The following is an 18,619-nucleotide window of genomic DNA, read 5'->3' as shown; positions in this document are numbered from 1 at the left end:
AAACAGCCTGAAACTGAGGCATGCGACGCACTTTTGCAACCTGTTAACTATTGTAGCTCACACGTACCGTTTTAAAGTGCTTCCCTGGACCCTCCTAGATTCCTATTCTTTGCCCGTGCCCTATTTACCTGCTTTATTTTATTTTTTTAAATATTTTTTGGTGAAAATGAGACTGATAAGATGATTAGGGTTCAGCGTACATGAACACCAGAAAAAAATGTTACTAACATGTACAAAGACACACAAATGGTAGTTTTTTTTTTTTTTCTCCTCGACACTCTTCGGATCTACTTGGGACCTGTCTTAGATCTACCGGTAGATCAGGATCTACCTAATGGGCACCCCTGATATAGATAGTAGATACATGGGGAGGTAGCCAGATAGTTCGAAAAAGCAGGCAAGACTGCTAAACTGATTGAATTAAAAATAAAAATAAATAAAACTAAGTGAAATAAAATATCTGACCGTATGGATTTTAACAGCAACCATTTTCAGGACAATTAATAAAAAATAAAAATAAAAAAAATTCAATACAAACACATGAAACAGAACATTAAATATTACTACCAAATCTGCAGTTAGCATGAGGGAATTAATGCCCCTCTTCCACTGCACATACTGTATCTCAACGTCTTATTTTTCTGTAAAACCAGTTCTTTTCACAAACTATTTCTTGGATCTGATCAGTCGAGTTTTCAAGAATGTGGATGCATTGAAAAAATATCCCACTGACCAGGTGCCCGAATGGTCTGTTCTAAAATCCCGCCACATTTAAAGTAGCATGAAATGGTGAATCCCAAAAGCCGTTCTCTTTCATGCAGACACAAGCTCAATGCTAACTTGATTTACTGCTTATGAAGAGCAGGCGCAAATAATATCCGCGCCAGACACATATTAGCCTTATGATAGCCAATCAAAGGCCACCCGTCGGACCAAATGAGACGATCGATCGACTGTTTGACCCTATAGTGAAAAACAGCAAGCAGAGGCAAAACAAGCACACATCAGCACCCCCAACCCACCCAATCTCCATCAGCTAATTCACTAAAATGTCAGACCAACTGATGAAGACTTAAATGATTTCGGGCTCCAGTATGCTGCGTTATAATAACATCAATAAGCATTGCGGGAAATTTCATCTGCACTCTACATTAGATTATTTGTCCAGGTGCCCTCAGGTGGCTGAGCAGCCTCTCATAGAGAAAACGAAATACATCGAGAACAGGGGAGAATAGGGTATGAACGTATGCTAGCCCATGGATATATAGAAAACATGATTGAACGTTTACCATTCAATATTGACTGTGTGCAATGGTGTATGTTTAGTTTGTATTTTTTTTAAGCGGAAAATAAACTGAAAAGCACTTTAGAGGGGGCGGCCCGGTGGTCCAGTGGTTACGTGTCGACCTCACAGTGATAGAAATGTGTTAAAACATTAGCATCTCAGTCAAGAGACAAATTTCCCAATCAGACCCCACCAAGAACATGTTTTGGAGGACTTTTAAGGACCGTCTCTGTAACTCATGAGTGCAACGAGAGAAGCTTCTCAGTTGCTCCGACTTTTCGGCCCGTCACTTGCTAATGAAATCTCAATGTAACACCGACAGAAAATGATCCCTACATAGGAGTGGATTTTAAAATAACGCGACCGAGAGAAACCAAAGTGAAGTGCGACAAAAGGGAACATGGGCAAGAGAAGAAACTTGCATGAATTGAAATCAATGAGGTTGATGTCAAGTGGCAATGCAGGATATGTTTGCCTCAAGCCATGGCGCAGTCGGCCCTAAACCATGAGAATTATTGACGAGGCTGATGCGTCGGATTAAATCACGCACCTACTGCCGTGACGGACGTGTGTATATGACAATATTGTCACTGTTCTGTTTTGTTTCAAGAAACGTCGACCCTTAAGATGCTAGAGCAGGCCATCGGCGGAGTGTCAAAGGGACTCAAATGTCTCCGATACATTGAAGCCGCAGCTGCCAAGGTAATTGTGTGAGAACCGGCGTTCGGCCCCTGCTGCGCGTGAGGTCATCTCCAGTGTTTGTGGTTTATTTGTGCAAGGGAATCATCGCGGCGATGAAAACAAGAACAGGGGGATCAAGAAGGAAGGGGGAGCTCAGCGGGTGGAAGAGGAGAAGACAAAAGGGGAGCGATGTGGCGGGAATCCCCAGAAGGAAGAAAGTGGTGCCAGCAACAGCTGACATGAGGAGCGATGGAAGACAGCACAGATGAAGAGGAGCAGGGGCGGGCAGGGGTGTGGGGGGGATAGTCATTGTACAGTTCAAGGCCTTGATAAGAGTCCTTGAAGTGGCCGGGCTGCGATATAAATTCTTCATCCACGTAACAATCTCGCCATAAAACACCAGGCTGACGGCTTAATGAGGAATGCTGATGGAGACCGCAAGTGGTTACATTGTTAAACTCCTCAGCAAAGATGGAGACAGACCTCCCTCATTCAGAGCGCACGTGTCCGTTATTGTGTGTCCGACAAAGTGTGTATCTTCCAAGTGATTGCAATCGTCACGGCTGGCTTGTCTCGCGGCACCTGAGGTGAGAAAGGAAGTTGATCCAGCGAGGGGCCGTCTGGGACGTCTTTCGGGATGAGGTTTTAAAGCGGTTTCATGTACAGTCCCTTCCAAAAGAATTGAAACGGTCGGGTCAATTTCCGTTGCCGCGTGCTGATGACATTCGGGTTTCGGATGAAAAGGTGGATATCGGCCAAAAATTCAGAGTTTCAATTTTTATTGAATGGTATTTATATCGATACCCTTCAATCCCAGTCGTCTGACGGCATGTCGACCAATGATTGTTGCGATATAAACATGCAGCCTACCAAAAGAAAGACGAGACTCTCTTCTCTCAACTGAAAGAAGCATTAGAAAATAGCTAAATTTCATCAGATTTCTATTTTCTGAGGTAAAAAAAAACAGAGAAAATGAGCTTTTTGTAAAAGCATCATTTCAAGCATCATTTCAAGTACACTATTCTTTGCTTTCGTAACATCTCAAAACACCGAAATAAGATTTTCCTTCTACAAAACAACATAAACAACACCACAAAAGGGCTTTTGATAGCAAAAATATTCATCTGCATTCTGTTGAACTGATGAAATGAAGTATGAACAGCAGTCAAACAACGAGCGCAGTGAGCGTGCGGACAACAATCATTGAAATATTGTATAAGAGCGTGAGCAAATCTCGTCTCTGTCGTCCGGCGCTGTCAAAACACCACTTAGCCAAACAAACCGGTGAGCAAGACAAGGCAAAAGAGCCATTTATGTAATGGATTACGCACAGGTGCTCTGTGCTGTATCACTGTCAACACCCAAGGAAAGCATTTGTACGTAAACGGGAGAAAATGGAAAAGAAATAGACGCAAGAAATCCCCCAAACAATGCACACAACACAACAACAACAACAACAACAACAAAGCAGACTCGGAGAAAGAGACTGCAAGAGTGAGAGAGAGCATTAGGCAATGGAAAAAGCTTGTTTATTTTAAGTCAGCCTTGTGTACCAACAGAAAGTGGCATTAAAACAGGGCTTAGTGTTGTGAATTTGTGATCTGTCAGTCCATGCAGGAAACAAAGAGAGAGAAAAGAGAGAGAGAGTGAAGAAGCCCGGGCGAATATTCCCAGGAGGTCTCTGTCATTCTGTCTCAGGAGCGAGGGGATCTCCAGCGGGAGTGAAAGTTCTCAGACTGACAGACTGTTTACACTAGACGGTATAAGATATTCCCTTTTCGCGCTCCCACTCCTCTTCTCCTAATAGTCTCATAATGACCTCCTCAGGTGTTAACTGAGAAGCCAGCAGCGAGCTAATTCAAAGTAAAGTAGCGAATGCCACCGTGGGCGACGGCGGTAGCGACAGATGCCAGCGCTGCCACGGCCGGCGCTGACACCTCCCTTCTCCACACTTTGTGGGATTCCCTTCTCTTTCGAATCTAATTCACCTCACCCTGCAACCATTTTTTTTTTGCAAGAGTGCTTGACTACTTTCTCTTGCCAGTATTTCAAAGTGCAGCTGGAAGATGATGATCATGATGATGGCGGTGAATCAGGATGGGCAGACAGCTGCCATTTATAGTTCCCTCTTCTGGATAATTTCAGTAACTATGCAAGATCCTGGATTAATCTGGGGTCTTCTGATGCTTAAAGTTCAGGATGGTGGTCTCCGAGCATCCTAATTTGAGCCATTGTCAAAAAATAAACAAATAACACAGAATGTTAAATATTAGCCCAGGTGACTGTGCTACTCTACTCTGTGTTTTGGAAAAGTGAATTTGTATCTGAATACAATATATGTCTTGAAAATAATTGCTGAAAATGCGCAAAGACTGAGAAATACAGTGTGTGGTACTTATTAGTCAGATATACCGTGAAACAGTTTTTGATCATTTCAATTTTCCGGATTTTTAGGGGGCCTGGCTCACTACCGCGATAGCGTCCTGGTAGCTATGTAGGTACGCCTACACCCGGAAAATGCTTTTTTTTTCTCTGGATGTCTCAATTTACAGAACAGCTCAGTGCCATTATTTAAATTACTAAGCAGCGAGTTGTTGCTGTGGAATTATTTAAATTACTAAGCAGCGAGTTGTCGCTGTGGTCGAGCCAGGTGACTAGCCGAGAAGAGAGCTAGCGACCAAGCTAGTAGCTAGCATCTCTCACCGTGGTATGGAAAGCCCTGCTTTGACCCGATGGGATATATCGCAGCAACCAGAGGCTTTAAGCAGATATATTGTCGCAGATCAAGCATCTCGGGATATACGAGAAAGATGCTAACTCAAATAGCATCCATTTTTCAGGTTGTTTTTGGCAGCTGGATTGATAGTAGAAATTTGAACGGGGCGTAATTTTGAAGCCTCGTTTTACAGTATATACTTGGTCATTTTTATTTACTTATTTATTTACAATTTGACAGCATTGCTCACAACACCCTCGTGACTGCGGTGTGTCCGTTTTACAACACAAATTAGTTTTCACAACCTGCCGTGAACTTTAAGGACACTACAAGTCTTTTAAATTTGACTCTGGCGGTCACAACTATCACAACACCTATTGGCCACAGTGCGGATACAGATCGTGTGGGACAGAGGCGGAGGATGAGAGGGAGAGGTAGCAGAGTGTGAAAGACGTGCAGGAAGAAAACCAGAGCGAGGAAGAGATAAAGAGAAAACGAGACTGCTTTCTAATTCAGCCATCTGGCTTGTTTTACCTCATTATAATATTTTGGCTCTGTGAGTGTGCGCGCGAGTGTATGCATGTGTGTGTGTGCTTGCAAATTTGTAAGTGCCTTCCATGTCACAGATGCCGGCAGAGCAGAGAAGAATCCTCGTTTATTAACAGCTTAATAGAGCTCCATCTGGGCCAGGCCCCATGCTCGTGTTCCATCCGAGACATTCATCACCGAATTGCGGGAATTAGACTACAACTGACACCGACACAGGCGGAGGTGACCCCCGGGCGCACCGAGCAACACCACTCACACACCTCTCGCGCTCCATGAGAGCAATCGCGGGGCTATTGTGATGAAAAATACATTGCGGCGATATAAACTGAGGTTAACTAAGATAGTGGATAATAAAGCCCGCTATGTGATGTGGCGGTGGGAAAGGTGAGTGGGTTTACAGTATCGTTATTTGTCCTACTTAAACACGGGCAGAGAACCACAGATGTTCCTTTATTTATTTTTTTTGCCACTGCCAGATATTGAAATTTCGCAAACAGACAGAGGAACGCATCAGCAAATGAACTCATTTAGAAAGAGGAAGAAATGGTAAAAGGGGAATTGAATTCATTTACCGAAAGGTAGCACGTTGCCCTTGAAGAAACCGCTGCGTTACAAATTCGCTGAGTTGGTCATGTAAGCGACACATCGCGGCGCAACAGAAATTTTCGCTGAGTAAGAAGCCGACTAAGTGGTAGGGATAATGATACGGAACTTAAGGCTTTCGATTGGGCCAGATGTTGGGTTTTACCTTGATGATGAAGGTACAGTCTGCCCATTAACAAAGTGTGGAAAAAAGTGTGGGGCGGTAATGCGCACGGCCCACAGTGCATCATTATCTGATGCAAAAATTGGTGCCATCTTTATTTTCTCAAGTGATACGCCAGATAGTCACTGGATACTTCATTAAGAGCGTCCGCACAATTTAAATAGACATACCAAAAATTCAGACTTTACAAAGATATACAAGATTGTCTGGTCATTTTGGAGGTTCCAGAATTGTACATGCAGTGCAGTACATGGAGAGCACATTGATAAGAGTCTGAGGAGTAGGATTATACGGGCTACTCCTTTTTGCACTCACCCGATTTACAATACAATACAATACAATACATGCTGATTTATATAGCGCTTTCACAACAGCGGCAGCTGTAACAAAGCGCTTTACAAAACAGTTAACATAAAGTAAAATAATAAACACAACACAATACAACACATAAGACACAGACAGTAGTGCAGTCCTAACCACTTTTCCATTACACGCTTTGTTGTTTGAAGCAGTTTGAGATGAAAGAGGAGAGAATCAAAGTGTCCCTTAACCAGTGGATCAGACACGTCATGCTCAAAATGTGCACACGTCGGCTACAAGCTAAGTTTCAAAGTCAACAAGAAGCTGTAGCATCCATTGACGAAAAAAGAGATTGGTTCACTTCTCCTGTCCCATGGAAATCCATTTCAATTCCAAGCGGCGACTCACGGTTCCAAATACGCATCGGCGCTCTTCGCCAACGCTCCTCTCTCCTCATCCTCAACTTCAGCGGCCATCCATCCAGCCGCACCAACGCCAACTGTCCAACAGCGCTGACATAGCTACTGAACAAATCGGGGTTGTGAAAAATGCTGCCCATTACTGGCTCAAAACATACGCTCGAGTCTTGTTAATTACAGTAAGTAAGAGTTAGGAATGACTTTTCTCTTGCTGCATTGGATATCACCTGGCAGTACCATATTTTGTACGCAGCGAATGAAGGCATCGTCAAAGCGTGAGCAAATTCATTTCTGTTCCCACACCACACCACGCCACACGTACAGCACGTGCGGAATGTCAAGAGTAGTTGTCGCGGCTTACAAACATTCCCCGCACTCTCTTTCATTTGAAGGAAGGACATCACATCCTTATCCACACGCTGCCGTCTCGCTTTGGGTCCCTCCATTCAGACGAGGTTGAAGTGCAAATTGGACATCTGGTGCCGCGATGCGTCTGACAATATCGGGCTGTCACACACGCCATCGCCATGTAGATAGAGGAAGAGTGGAGGAAGTGGTGGCTTGTGCATGAATGGCCTTTACCTTGCGGTTGAGAGCGGGCATCGAGATGTGTTCGGGGGATACGCGGTCGAGCCATGCGTGCTTGTCCAACCCTTATGACGTGTGACCAACCATATGTCCCGCATTCGGAGGGGAAAAATTACTACTGAATGTGCCCCCCCCCCCCCCCCACGCTGCAGTTGGTAAGTGAGTCAGCGTGAGCGTGAAGCCAAGGTATCACCTTCAGATGAAACGACACAGTTAACTCGAGTATCTCTCAATCTGTTCACTTGGTTTCAACATTGGACTCAATGATGTCTTATTTGACCATATGGACCTTAACTTTCAAACATGTCAAAGAAAATAAATACATAAAAAATCCCCACAACCGGGCGGCCCGGTAGTCCAGTGGTTAGCACGTCGGCTTCACAGTGCAGAGGTACCGGGTTCGATTCCAGCTCCGGCCTCCCTGCGTGGAGTTTGCATGTTCTCCCCGGGCCTGCGTGGGTTTTCTCCGGGTGCTCCGGTTTCCTCCCACATTCCAAAAACATGCGTGGCAGGCTGATTGAACACTCTAAATTGTCCCTAGTTGTGAGTGTGAGTGCGAATGGTTGTTCGTTTCTGTGTGCCCTGCGATTGGCTGGCAACCGATTCAGGGTGTCGCCCGCCTACTGCCCGAAGACAGCTGGGATGGGCTCCAGCACCCCCCGCGACCCTAGTGAGGATCAAGCGGCTCAGAAGATGAATGAATGAATCCCCACAACCTTTCAAACTGAGACAACAGCTCAGGACAGTTCTAGTGACAATGGCAATGATGTGTTGCTGATATGCAGCAAGAAACAACAGAACGCGGGAGCATGCAGGACACCCCCTACCCATGTCTTGTACGTGGGCTGATGAAGCAGCACAGCCCACTTTTCTATTCAAAACAAGTAAGTTAAAAAAAAAATAAGTGTCTTAGAATACAACACACAAGGCCACATTCATCAAGTAACATTTTTGTGTGCGTGTTTTTTTTTCCTATTTAGTTGGAGTGGCCTTGAAGCATAACTCCGCTTATTCATTCAGGTGGCGTCCCTACATTTCCGCTCTCCTGCAGTGCGATGTATGTATTTTCTGTCGCTGCGCAAGATGGATTCAGCACTCGCCCACTGTGCTCCAGACCATCTTTTAATCATCTGACGAATCAACATTTGCCTACATAATGCTTGATGATTATTTGTTAGTCTGCAGCCATGTACTTGGATCCACATCCCTTGCAGATCCTGCATGGATAGCACATTTGCAGACAAAAGAGAATCCCACACAGATATCTGACTCTCAAAGGAGCTGCTTTGCTACCTGTGTTGTACCTGTACATGATGTGTGTGTGTGGGGGGGACCTAACAAAAAAAAAAAAACACACTAATCCCACAAACGCCTCCATCCTTTTGCTTTGAACTTCAAAGAATATACATGACAATTAAAAAACATGCAGAAAGATACAATAGAAAAAAAAGGGTGCAAAAAAATATTACAAATGATTTTTTTCTCATTATCTTAATGTAATATTTAATTCCTGCTAGATTAGCTCATGTATTTTGGGCAGATGAATGAAGTGGATGAAGAGTAGTGATGATTTCATGTTCCCCAAGAAAATGGCTGCCCCAAATTTGTTGTTATTTGTTTCCACTTTTAAAATAAGATGACACTAATTGGGGTAACCGACCACAATATTAACATATTATTGAATCATGTGGTCCAGTCGTCAACATTCAGCACAAAACATAAATGGCGCGAGTCAAAATCAAGGCCCGGGGGCCAAATCCGGTCCACTACTAGAGGTAAGATCGGGCCGCCCGAGCCCGATCCCACCTAAAATGTCAATCATTGCTGCGGGTTCGGGTCGGGTTTCTCTCTCGATGACTTTTTTTTTTTTCGAGGCCATGAATAGTTTTGGCCACGAGAGACCGTGGTTCGCAAAAAAACAGAAGTGGTGTCATCACAACACGTACTGTACGAAAACAGCCGTCATTGTTCTTCTTTGTCTCGCTGCTTCTCTCTCAAAGTGCCGCGCTCGGATTCTTAAGGACGTACTACTACTGTGGTGAAAGGCACAATTTTTAAACCGTCGAAATGACGGACGGCCTTAAATTTTCCACGTCCACTCTTAAAAAAAAAAAAAATCCGTCAATGATGGAAAATTGTTGGCTAATGGAACCTCTTCAGAAACAGAAATATAAAAGATGTAAATGTTTATACAGTCGTGTTTAACTTTTCATTACAAAAGACAGGCTTTGTTATCAGAAATCACCCCCCCTCATCCCGAGTCCTCCCAAATAAAATAAAATACGAAATCTCAGGTTTGCTTCGGGCTCGGGCCTGCAAATCAAGTTAAGTGATCGGGCTTGGGTCGGGTCGGGCTCGATTTTTTAGGACCGATCTTCGCTCTTTCCACCACCTCATTTCAGGTATTCCACTAAAGAAAAATGAGCCTACTTCTTGGTTCTTGCTGAATGGGGGTTTCTTCTTTTCATTTTGGCAGATAATCGTAACCCAAATTGGAAAATTTCATGACGAGGAATTTTATTCCCCAAATCTTACATTTGCTTGACACAAAAGAGCCGGAATGCCGCCATCCTAAGATGACACCGTTGGGAAGAGTGAAAATGAAAGGCTGCGGCTTGCTGGATTTCGACATGTTTGACATGACGGCGAGAGTGAATTAATTTCTGCTTTCTGCTCTGCCTCACCGAACTCACAAAGGGAGAAAATGGGGCATTAGAAAGCTAATCATATAGAGACACTTTCTATGTATTTCGGTGACCGAGGGCTTGTAAATGACCTCGCACGGTTACTAGAATCCGCAAACGATTGCTTACCTCTCCGAGAGCTTCGTAACGTTTCTGGTTCCAGCGGTGGAGATCCTCTCGTGCGTTGAAGATAAAAGCGTCTCCTGTCTTTGTGTGTCGGAGTTGACCGTCTAGGAGAGCCACAGATGAATAACAGTGGTTAAAAAAAAACATTTTTAAAAAAGACAGCAGTTGTGATAATTAGCTTAACATTGTGTTACAGGAAGTGTAACACAATGTTACACAATGTTACACTTGATGCATGACAACTGACACCGTCTATTTGGGTACTTTTATTTTATACGAACAAGACAGAAAAAAACAACAAACACATTCACTTTGTTTTGGCAAATAATTGCCCTTGTATCCTTGTATAGTTCCGGAAAGTTTATACCTCCGCAACGAGCCCATCGATCCCGCAGCTGACACTGCAACACAATAAAAGACTAAGCAGTGCTAAATTTAATTTTGACCTTTATGACTGCAAAAGTCGTACAAGCTGAACCACTAAAAAGTATGCATCTGGAACCCAAATAGCCAGAGGGCCCTCATACATTATCGCGGAAAAACAAATATATAAGCTATTTCACGTCGGCTGCTAAATTGCCACCATTTCCGCCGTGATAAACCTTGCAGTCCAAATGCAAAGCGATTCTCACGGCGCCGGCTTTTATAAGTTAGCTGTTAAACAACGCCTAATCTTAATCTTGGTTTGTCATCGCCTTGCATTAAAGCAGACTTTTGCCTGTGAGGAAGAGGAAACGAGGGTTGAGAAGTTAGGGGAGAGCGCTAAAGTACCTTGAAGAAAATCAATTATGCATTCATGGAGGAGCGAGGATCTAAACAGCAAGCGCCTAAGAGAAGCGCAAGGAGCTATAATGAAATCCTACAATAGGAAAGGTGTGTGTGTCTGTGTGTGTGTGCGTGTGTGTGTGTCTGCCAATGTGAGGGCATGTACAGCTCCATCGCCTCCCCCAACACATCCTCTCAGAGGAATAAGGGCTTTTTCAACTTTTCTCCTCTTTTTCTGTCATAATTAGCATTCTGTTCTCAATTTGGCCGCTTAATTAGGTGTACATAACCTTGGATTTCCAGTAATGGAAAAAACCGGAGGGCTAGTGGAATGAAGCCATCATCTTCAGTGATTAAGACACCTGCAAACTATTGTACACAGCCTCGTCGGCATCGGCGTCATTACATGGTCAAATTAACATTTTTGTTCCGCCTGTCTCAGTAGTCCGGCTGTTACTGCGGAAATAAGATGACTGCGAGGAAGACATGTTGAAGACATTGCCTCGAGGAGGTAAGGTGTCTTTCATAAAAATAAAAAATAAAAATGCTCTGCTTCCCCCAAAAATAGGCCGGGCAGAAAGGGACAAGATAATCAAGCTTGGTAGAGAGCCGCCGACACGTGGGTGCCCAAAAATTAGAAGATTTGAGGGGAAAGTCCATTTATTTCAATCATTTGTCTCAAAATATGGAACTTGAAAAGTTAAACGAGTTCACCACGCAGCAAGGGCGGCCCGGTAGTCAAGTGGTTAGCACGTCGGCTTCACGGCGCAGAGGTACCGGGTTCGATTCCAGCTCCGGCCTCCCTGTGTGGAGTTTGCATGTTCTCCCCGGGCCTGCGTGGGTTTTCTCCGGGTGCTCCGGTTTCCTCCCACATTCCAAAAACATGCGTGGCAGGCTGATTGAACACTCTAAATTGTCCCTAGGTGTGAGTGAGTGCGAATGGTTGTTTGTCTCTGTGTGCCTTGCGATTGGCTGGCAACCGATTCAGGGTGTCCCCCGCCTACTGCCCAGAGACAGCTGGGATAGGCTCCAGCACCCCCCGCGACCCTAGTGAGGATCAAGCGGTTAGGGAAATGAATGAATGAATGAATGAATGAATGAATGAATGAACCACGCAGCAAGTGAAATATTTCCAGCTTTTTAAATTGGATGACTATGGCGGAATGACAAGCGGGGGGGTGGAAGAGATGGTTAGCGCATCGGCCCTACAGTGCAGAGGTGCAGGGTTCTATTCCGGCTCCGGCCTTCCTGTGTGGAGTTGGCATGCTCTACCCGTGCCTGCGTGGGGTTTCTACAGATCCTTCGCTTTCCTAGCACTATCCAAAAACATACACGGCAGGTTGATGGAGCACTCTAAATTGTCCCGAGGTGTGAGTGCGTGCGCATGGAATGATGGGAGTGAGACAAAAAAGTAAAGGGCAGTGAAGGCGGAGAGGTGATGAAAAAGTGCTCATGTCTTCATGGGACACCAAGCTGGGAACTGAAGGAGGGGAACGGCGCTGGCAGGCGGCGGCACTACGGCGTAAAGGGGTCTGGCGGATGGCTACGTTTGGCGCCATCTCTGTTCTTCGGCACAGTGAGATTATGCAAATGGCCTGGCAGGCGGAGGGCAAGGCTGAGTAGGTTTCTGACAGGGCGTAGAGTACATAACATGTCCCAAACTCAGCCAGCCAGGGCGCCAACAGAGATACTGACAGAGAACAGAGGGAGGGAGATGCAGGCGGGGAATGCTAAGAGCAGTAGAAAACACCCCACTATCGCATCTTAGTTTCCAGCCCCCACTACACCCCCCGAGCCCTTATTCCCCACCTACTTTGATCAAAGCCGGCCAGGTGAATTCTAAAGAGATTTTCAGACCATCTGGACATACATACGCGCATCGCCTTAAAATTAGCCGCGTTTATGTCATGTTGTTGTTTGCTTACTGTCTCACAAAGTATGAGCCCAGTAGAATAAAACTGTACAGAAAAAGACATCTCAACCAAGGCCCAGCTGGTGCAATGCGGATTTCTGACAGAGAAAAAAAATACGGATTCCGGATTAATCGGATGATTAATTTTAAAAAATACATACATATGTCATGCATAAAAGACCCCTGCCCACACTTTTTTTTAAACAAACCATGACTTTGGGGGTGTAAAATAGTGGCTTTGTTCAGCGAAAGGTGCTGATGGACAGTCCGTGGCTGGATGCATGGATTGAGGAGCCGACGATGAGAAAAAAGGAGCGTCAGCGCAGAGCGCCGATGCGTATGGGGAATTGGGAGTCGCGGCTTGGAATTGAAGCGGACTTACATTGGACAGTAGAAGAGAGCCAATTTCAATTTTTAGTTAATGGGTGCTACAGTTTCTTGTTGCTTTCAAGCTTAGCTTGTAGCAGACGTGTGCACATTGCAGCATGACGTTTTTGATCCACTGGTGAAATGGACACTTTGATTCGCTCCTCTTTCATCTATAACTGCTTCAGACAACACAGTGTATGCAGGAAAGTGGTTAAGAGTGCACGATTGTCTGTGTCTCATGTGTTGTTTTGTATTATTTTATCTTTTTTTGTTGTTAACTTTTCTTTTGATGGTGGTGCGGACACCTGCAGCGGCTCCTCTTGTTTTATGTTGAGAGGGAAGAAATTTCATCTGTACTGTATAGTACATTTGACAATAAAGTTGATCCTATCCTATCCTATCCAGGTCAATTCCATGCACAACTTGCACTGTCCACCAAATCACTGCTTGTAAAAATTCAGATTTACTTTGGAATAGCAGAACCATAGAACGTCCTGTGCAATACATTTCATAATAACATAGCATGTACAAGGTTCAAGGTCTACAATTACTGTATGTGTCATAATGAAATGAGACCGGCGTTACTTGTGTACAATCGCTGTAAATGGTTCGAGGGTGGATACATAAAGGTTAAAAAAAAAAAAAGAAAATTGGCCAACATCAACAATGTGAGTTGATGAGTACTGCTGTTTTCTTAAAAATATTGCAGAGCATGACTTGAAATGTGTACTTACAATCATTGAAGGCATATTCAAACTCCTCCAGGGTTTTGGGGAAGGTGAAGGGGGGTTCATCCTTCTTCATGAGTTCATCTAAATCTATTCTTGACAGCAAGTCTGAGAAGAAACAGAATGTCATGTCAGATTATATTATCTTAATACACCCGCAAACTGTAAAAACAGAGCTATTTGCAGTTGACTCTTTCCCATTAACGCGAACCAAAAAATATCATATATTGTATGAGGTATTTTACTGAAATTCTTTATTTTTGCAATGCTGTTAGATAAATATTCATTCTGAAATGCCCCACATTATGTATGTGGCACAGCTATGTCTTTATTTGTTTGTACACTCATGGTTCCTGTGACTGCGACATGAGAGTTCTGGGACTACAAGGTGGATTAAGTTGGGGAAATCTTTGATGATGCATCGGTCAAATGTGTACAGACGATTTATATGCATATACGAAAGAGGCCCATGTCGTCTTTGAAATAATCAGAATTGTACTGTTCACACTGCATGAAAAAAACACATCTGATCGTGTCGCACATGGGGAAAAAAATTTAGCTGCAGTGCGAAAACTTGTGCAGAATCACCTTTGAGCGCTGTTGTTTTCTCTCCGTCTTCCTGGCCGGCTACCTGGGCCATGGCGATCAACAAGATGCACACAGCTGGTTTATCAGCACAGAGTGGAGAGCTAAGCATCGGATCAGTTCCCCAAAATCACCGAGGTGTCACCTGTGACAGAGATTTAAAAAAATAATCATAATAAAATGATGAAATATCTTGTTCAAATGCACGTTTCTCAATAACACGATTGTGGCCGTGCAATGAATGCAGCGATAATAATTCAGACAACTATTGGTATTAATTAGAACGGGGGAAAAAACCCCAACAGTTAGTTTATTACAACTATTTGTCAATGACTCGTGCTGGCTCCACTTGCACACATGTTAAGGCTGCAGACATTACCAAAAGATAGCAAATGTGTACTGTATTGTTACTCCAGAAGACTGCTTAGACTGAAAGAGTACATGTGGAGCCACTGCGAGCGAGGCGAGGAACGACAAAATCGTGCTTTTTTGTTTCACATACTTTGAAAAGCAAGCCAAGACGCGCAAGTTGCACAGACGGAAACAAGCATGTTGCTCATCTTTGACTCACACGCTTTGCGAACGTGAGACACGACACACACGACACTCGCTGCTGCTTCCTGGATAGTCTCCCAAACAGGAAGTACTCTAGGGCGCCAAGCTTCCGGGTTACCGGGGCAACAGAATGGAAGCCTTTTTTTTCTTAAAGGTGCAGCGGCACAGCTGTTGCGGCTGCACAAAGTTAGTTTGCGGTCAATTTTGAACTGGTGTGGAATAAGGATCGAGGTTTGTTGTTTCCAATAATTTGGTTACATGAAATGGGCAAAACATAATAATAATAACACTAACAGTAAATATCAGGTTATTTTAAATTATTATTTAAAATATTATATTATATATTATATTTAGATTAAGTACGTACTGCGTTTGCAAAGGTCCCATTTTATAATTAATTCAACTTCCAATGCGTGCATGTGTGATAAAATAAAAACGCATGTGAGGCACGCGTTTTTGTGAAAGCAACACACACACACAAACACACACACGCACAATAGAAATGGGTACCAGCTACAAGAGCATGTGGCTGCTTATGCTAATATGACACTAAGTCAGTTCTGAATGCAATCTAAATCTGATTGAAATGTTTATGTGGCCCTAATAATCCACAGATGAGTCATCTATAATAGAATATTCAATATATTTGTGAGGAACCCTTCTTTGTAACGATTTGTTGTGATTCATATTGTCAGGTTCGCTGACAGGTGTCATCTGAACCCAGCACCTGTCTGCAATTGAAACAATATGAAACACAGAATGGGTTTATTCCAGGACGGCTGATAAAGAAGAAGCAAAACGGGAAAAGCATTTATCTTAAAAGAACACGTTAGCAACCTAAACCCTTGCATCACTCAGCTAAAATGTTTTTGTTACGTTAAATGGCGTACATTTGCAAAGATGAATGGTGCTGTTGTTGCCGTTTAGCCTGTGTTCTGCAACAGAGACAGAATTGACTTGCTGAACATTTTATTGTCTTTTGTGTCATCCAAGTGGTGTGGTATTTGTAATGTTCTGCCATTTGCATTGTAAGCCAAGCATCCATCTTGGGCAGAGAACAAAAGCTTTCTGGCATGGGAATTGAGCAGAGTGCACACGTCCTTGTTTAAAAAAAGAATCTGCTAATTTGAACATACAGGACAGTGGTAGCACAGCATTTATATGACCTAGTTTTCATATGATTCCATTTTCAGCCATGTTTTTAAAAACTAAAATAATAATAATAATAATAATACATTTTATTTGTGGGCGCCTTTCTAGAAACTCAAGGACACCTTACAACAAGCAGTTAAAATCACGAGTAAAATGTTCTCGCATACCCGCTTTGTTTTTGTTCCCAAACCATATGACTCGGTTGCTCATGTTCACGAATCGAGCCCCACTCAAAGCACCTCATGCGCCCGAGCAGCTTTGTTTTCTTGAGTGGGCATCAGCGCAAAGCATTTTTTGCTGGTAAAGAAGATGGCAAAGCCACTGAATTTGAAAAAGACCTTGTAGCAAAGTGAGAAAATGGTGGCATTGAAAATGAATGGATGCAGCTCAGGAAGGAAGGTAAAATTAATTCATATGATAATTCAACTCTTGCACAGGTTCTTGTCTGATGCATATGATATTAGGGAAGGACATAGCACAATCTATTGCTGGCTATGACTTACAAAAATGTCGACAATTGACAAAAAAACAGTTTTTTGTTTTATAAATGACACTTTATTTCTATTATTGAATCATTGTCCCTGCCATCCATGTAAGTTTGTACAACAAAATATTTTGTATGTATGTCAGATGTGTTTTTTAAGTATATTTAGTAATCTCATAACTTGAAAAAATATTTTTAAAATGTATATATATATATAGATAGATATATATATATAGTGACAGGCATTACAGTGAAGGTAGGTTTTGAAACAAGCTACAATCAAAACAAACATCGCCTCTCTCTTCCCAACCGTAATTTTTTTTTCAGGGAGTTAAAAAAAAAAAGTATGCTGACACCACCATCTTTACACACGCTGCTTAAAAAAAATAAAAATCTCCCATGATCACACAGTCCCACCTTGTCCCGGGCAAACAAATGCGTCTTCTCCATTTCCCTCAACTGATGTCTGGAGATGTGCTCCAAAAAAGATGAAATGTGACTGATGTGATGTGGAGAAGAAGAGACACATTTAGGCAGAAGCAAACTCATTGTCACACACTGCACTAGCATACTGTAGACACCTGCACTATGCACACACGCACACACACACACGCACACACACACACTCTAATACCGTGAGAGCTGCAAGTGCGCATTACAACTAAACATTTACAGCATGATAAAAATTCCAACTGCTCAGACTGTTATTGGGCAGCAGTTTTTATCGGCCGGTTGCGGACCCCCCCTTGGGTCCGCTCAGCCGTCGTTTCATCTGCTTCACGAGACTCCCGCGGTCCCGCGTCGCAGCGGCAAACAAAATAGGCTCGTCGGAGTTCTTCTACCATTATTTTCTCCTCGTCTTCCAGCTCTGCACCATCCTGCATCTCCCACCTGGAAACATAAAGACACTGTGAAAGGTTATGGGCGGGACATGAAACGCAGTCATTTTCTGACCTCCATGTGTGGACAGAACTGCAGGTGCCCACTAATGACCTAAAATTGTTCCTATTTATAGAAAGGGCTTTGGCAGGCTTCCATTAGGTCAAGTGACTTGCTGTCCTCATTTGCTTTTGGTAGCATTTGTCTGAATGTGAGTAGCCACTACAACATTGTATGACTTTAGGTGCTTCGCTATGCCGTTCGTATTTTCGTCTCCAAATTGCAAACATATTTCAAATGTCTTGAACTGAAGTAAGAAGCAGCGGCGGTTTCTGGTGGGATGTCGGGCCATTGTTAGCATTAGCATTTCCTCGTGGGTACATGACAAGTGGTCTTCAAGTATTTGAGAGAGGTGATCGATGTCATGAAAGTATATTGGCGGTATGATCTCTCTGTATGAGGGGTGGTGGGGGGGAGCGAAAGTTAGCTTGTTGTTGGTCAAAAGTCACTGGTGTCATGGTCGCATGACGGCACTTTTGCTTTGTCATGCCACCATGTGAGTTGTCCATCCATCTATTTTCCGGGGGTTGCTGGAGCCTATCCCAGCTGTCTTCAGTCGGCAGGGGACACCCTGAACCGGTTGCCAGCCAATCACAGGGCACACATAGACGAACAACCATCCACGCTAACACTCACACCTAGGGACAATTTTGAGTGTTCAATCAGCCTGCTATGGATATTTTTGGAATGTGGGAGGAAACCGGAGTACCCGGAGAAAACCCACGCAGGCACGTGGAGAACATTCAAACTCCACACAGGAAGGCCAGAGCCAGAATCGAATCCTGCACCTCTGCACTGTGAGGTCGACGCGCTAACCACCGCACCACCGTGCCGCCCTTGGTGAATTGTTGCAGGGGCAAATATCGTCTTCTTACGTGTCTGTACACTTCAGCTTCTTCAACAAATATTCTGATTCAGAGGGCGTGAAGTGTTTCAACAGAGAGACTTCAAGGGTGGTCATGTTGTCGGTAATCCACTCTGAGTATTTCAGTGGAGTCACTTGACGAGTGACTGCG

General features: G+C 43.7%; 2 protein-coding genes across 9 annotated transcripts in view; both read right to left on the bottom strand.

The window, feature by feature from the left end:
• The window catches only part of fam172a (family with sequence similarity 172 member A), a 179,018-nt gene extending 163,860 nt beyond the window's left edge, over positions 1-15,158 (bottom strand). For 4 of the 5 annotated variants that reach the window (XM_052067457.1, XM_052067454.1, XM_052067458.1 and 1 more), the window contains exons 1-4: positions 15,045-15,158; positions 14,477-14,618; positions 13,895-13,996; positions 10,118-10,218 (exon numbers count right to left, since the gene is read on the bottom strand). In XM_052067457.1, coding sequence (XP_051923417.1) covers positions 10,118-10,218; positions 13,895-13,996; positions 14,477-14,585 — 312 coding nt within the window. In that variant the 5' untranslated portion in view covers positions 14,586-14,618; positions 15,045-15,158. Of the gene's footprint in view, positions 1-10,117; positions 10,219-13,894; positions 13,997-14,476; positions 14,619-14,975 lie in introns of all 5 variants that reach the window. The other variant, XM_052067455.1, reaches the window with a different exon arrangement.
• Positions 15,159-15,980: 822 nt separating this feature from the next.
• Positions 15,981-18,619, bottom strand: part of kiaa0825 (KIAA0825 ortholog) — a 106,695-nt gene continuing 104,056 nt past the window's right edge. For 3 of the 4 annotated variants that reach the window (XM_052067372.1, XM_052067371.1, XM_052067375.1), the window contains one exon: positions 15,981-17,555. In XM_052067372.1, the coding sequence (XP_051923332.1) occupies positions 17,369-17,555 (187 nt within the window). In that variant the 3' untranslated portion in view covers positions 15,981-17,368. The remainder of the gene's footprint in view (positions 17,556-18,619) is intronic. The other variant, XR_007962636.1, reaches the window with a different exon arrangement.

Source organism: Hippocampus zosterae, chromosome 6 (genome assembly GCF_025434085.1).
Source record: "Hippocampus zosterae strain Florida chromosome 6, ASM2543408v3, whole genome shotgun sequence".
Lineage (NCBI taxonomy): Eukaryota > Metazoa > Chordata > Actinopteri > Syngnathiformes > Syngnathidae > Hippocampus > Hippocampus zosterae.
Note: the sequence above shows the minus strand (reverse complement) of the source record. Positions and strands in the feature narration are given on the sequence as shown.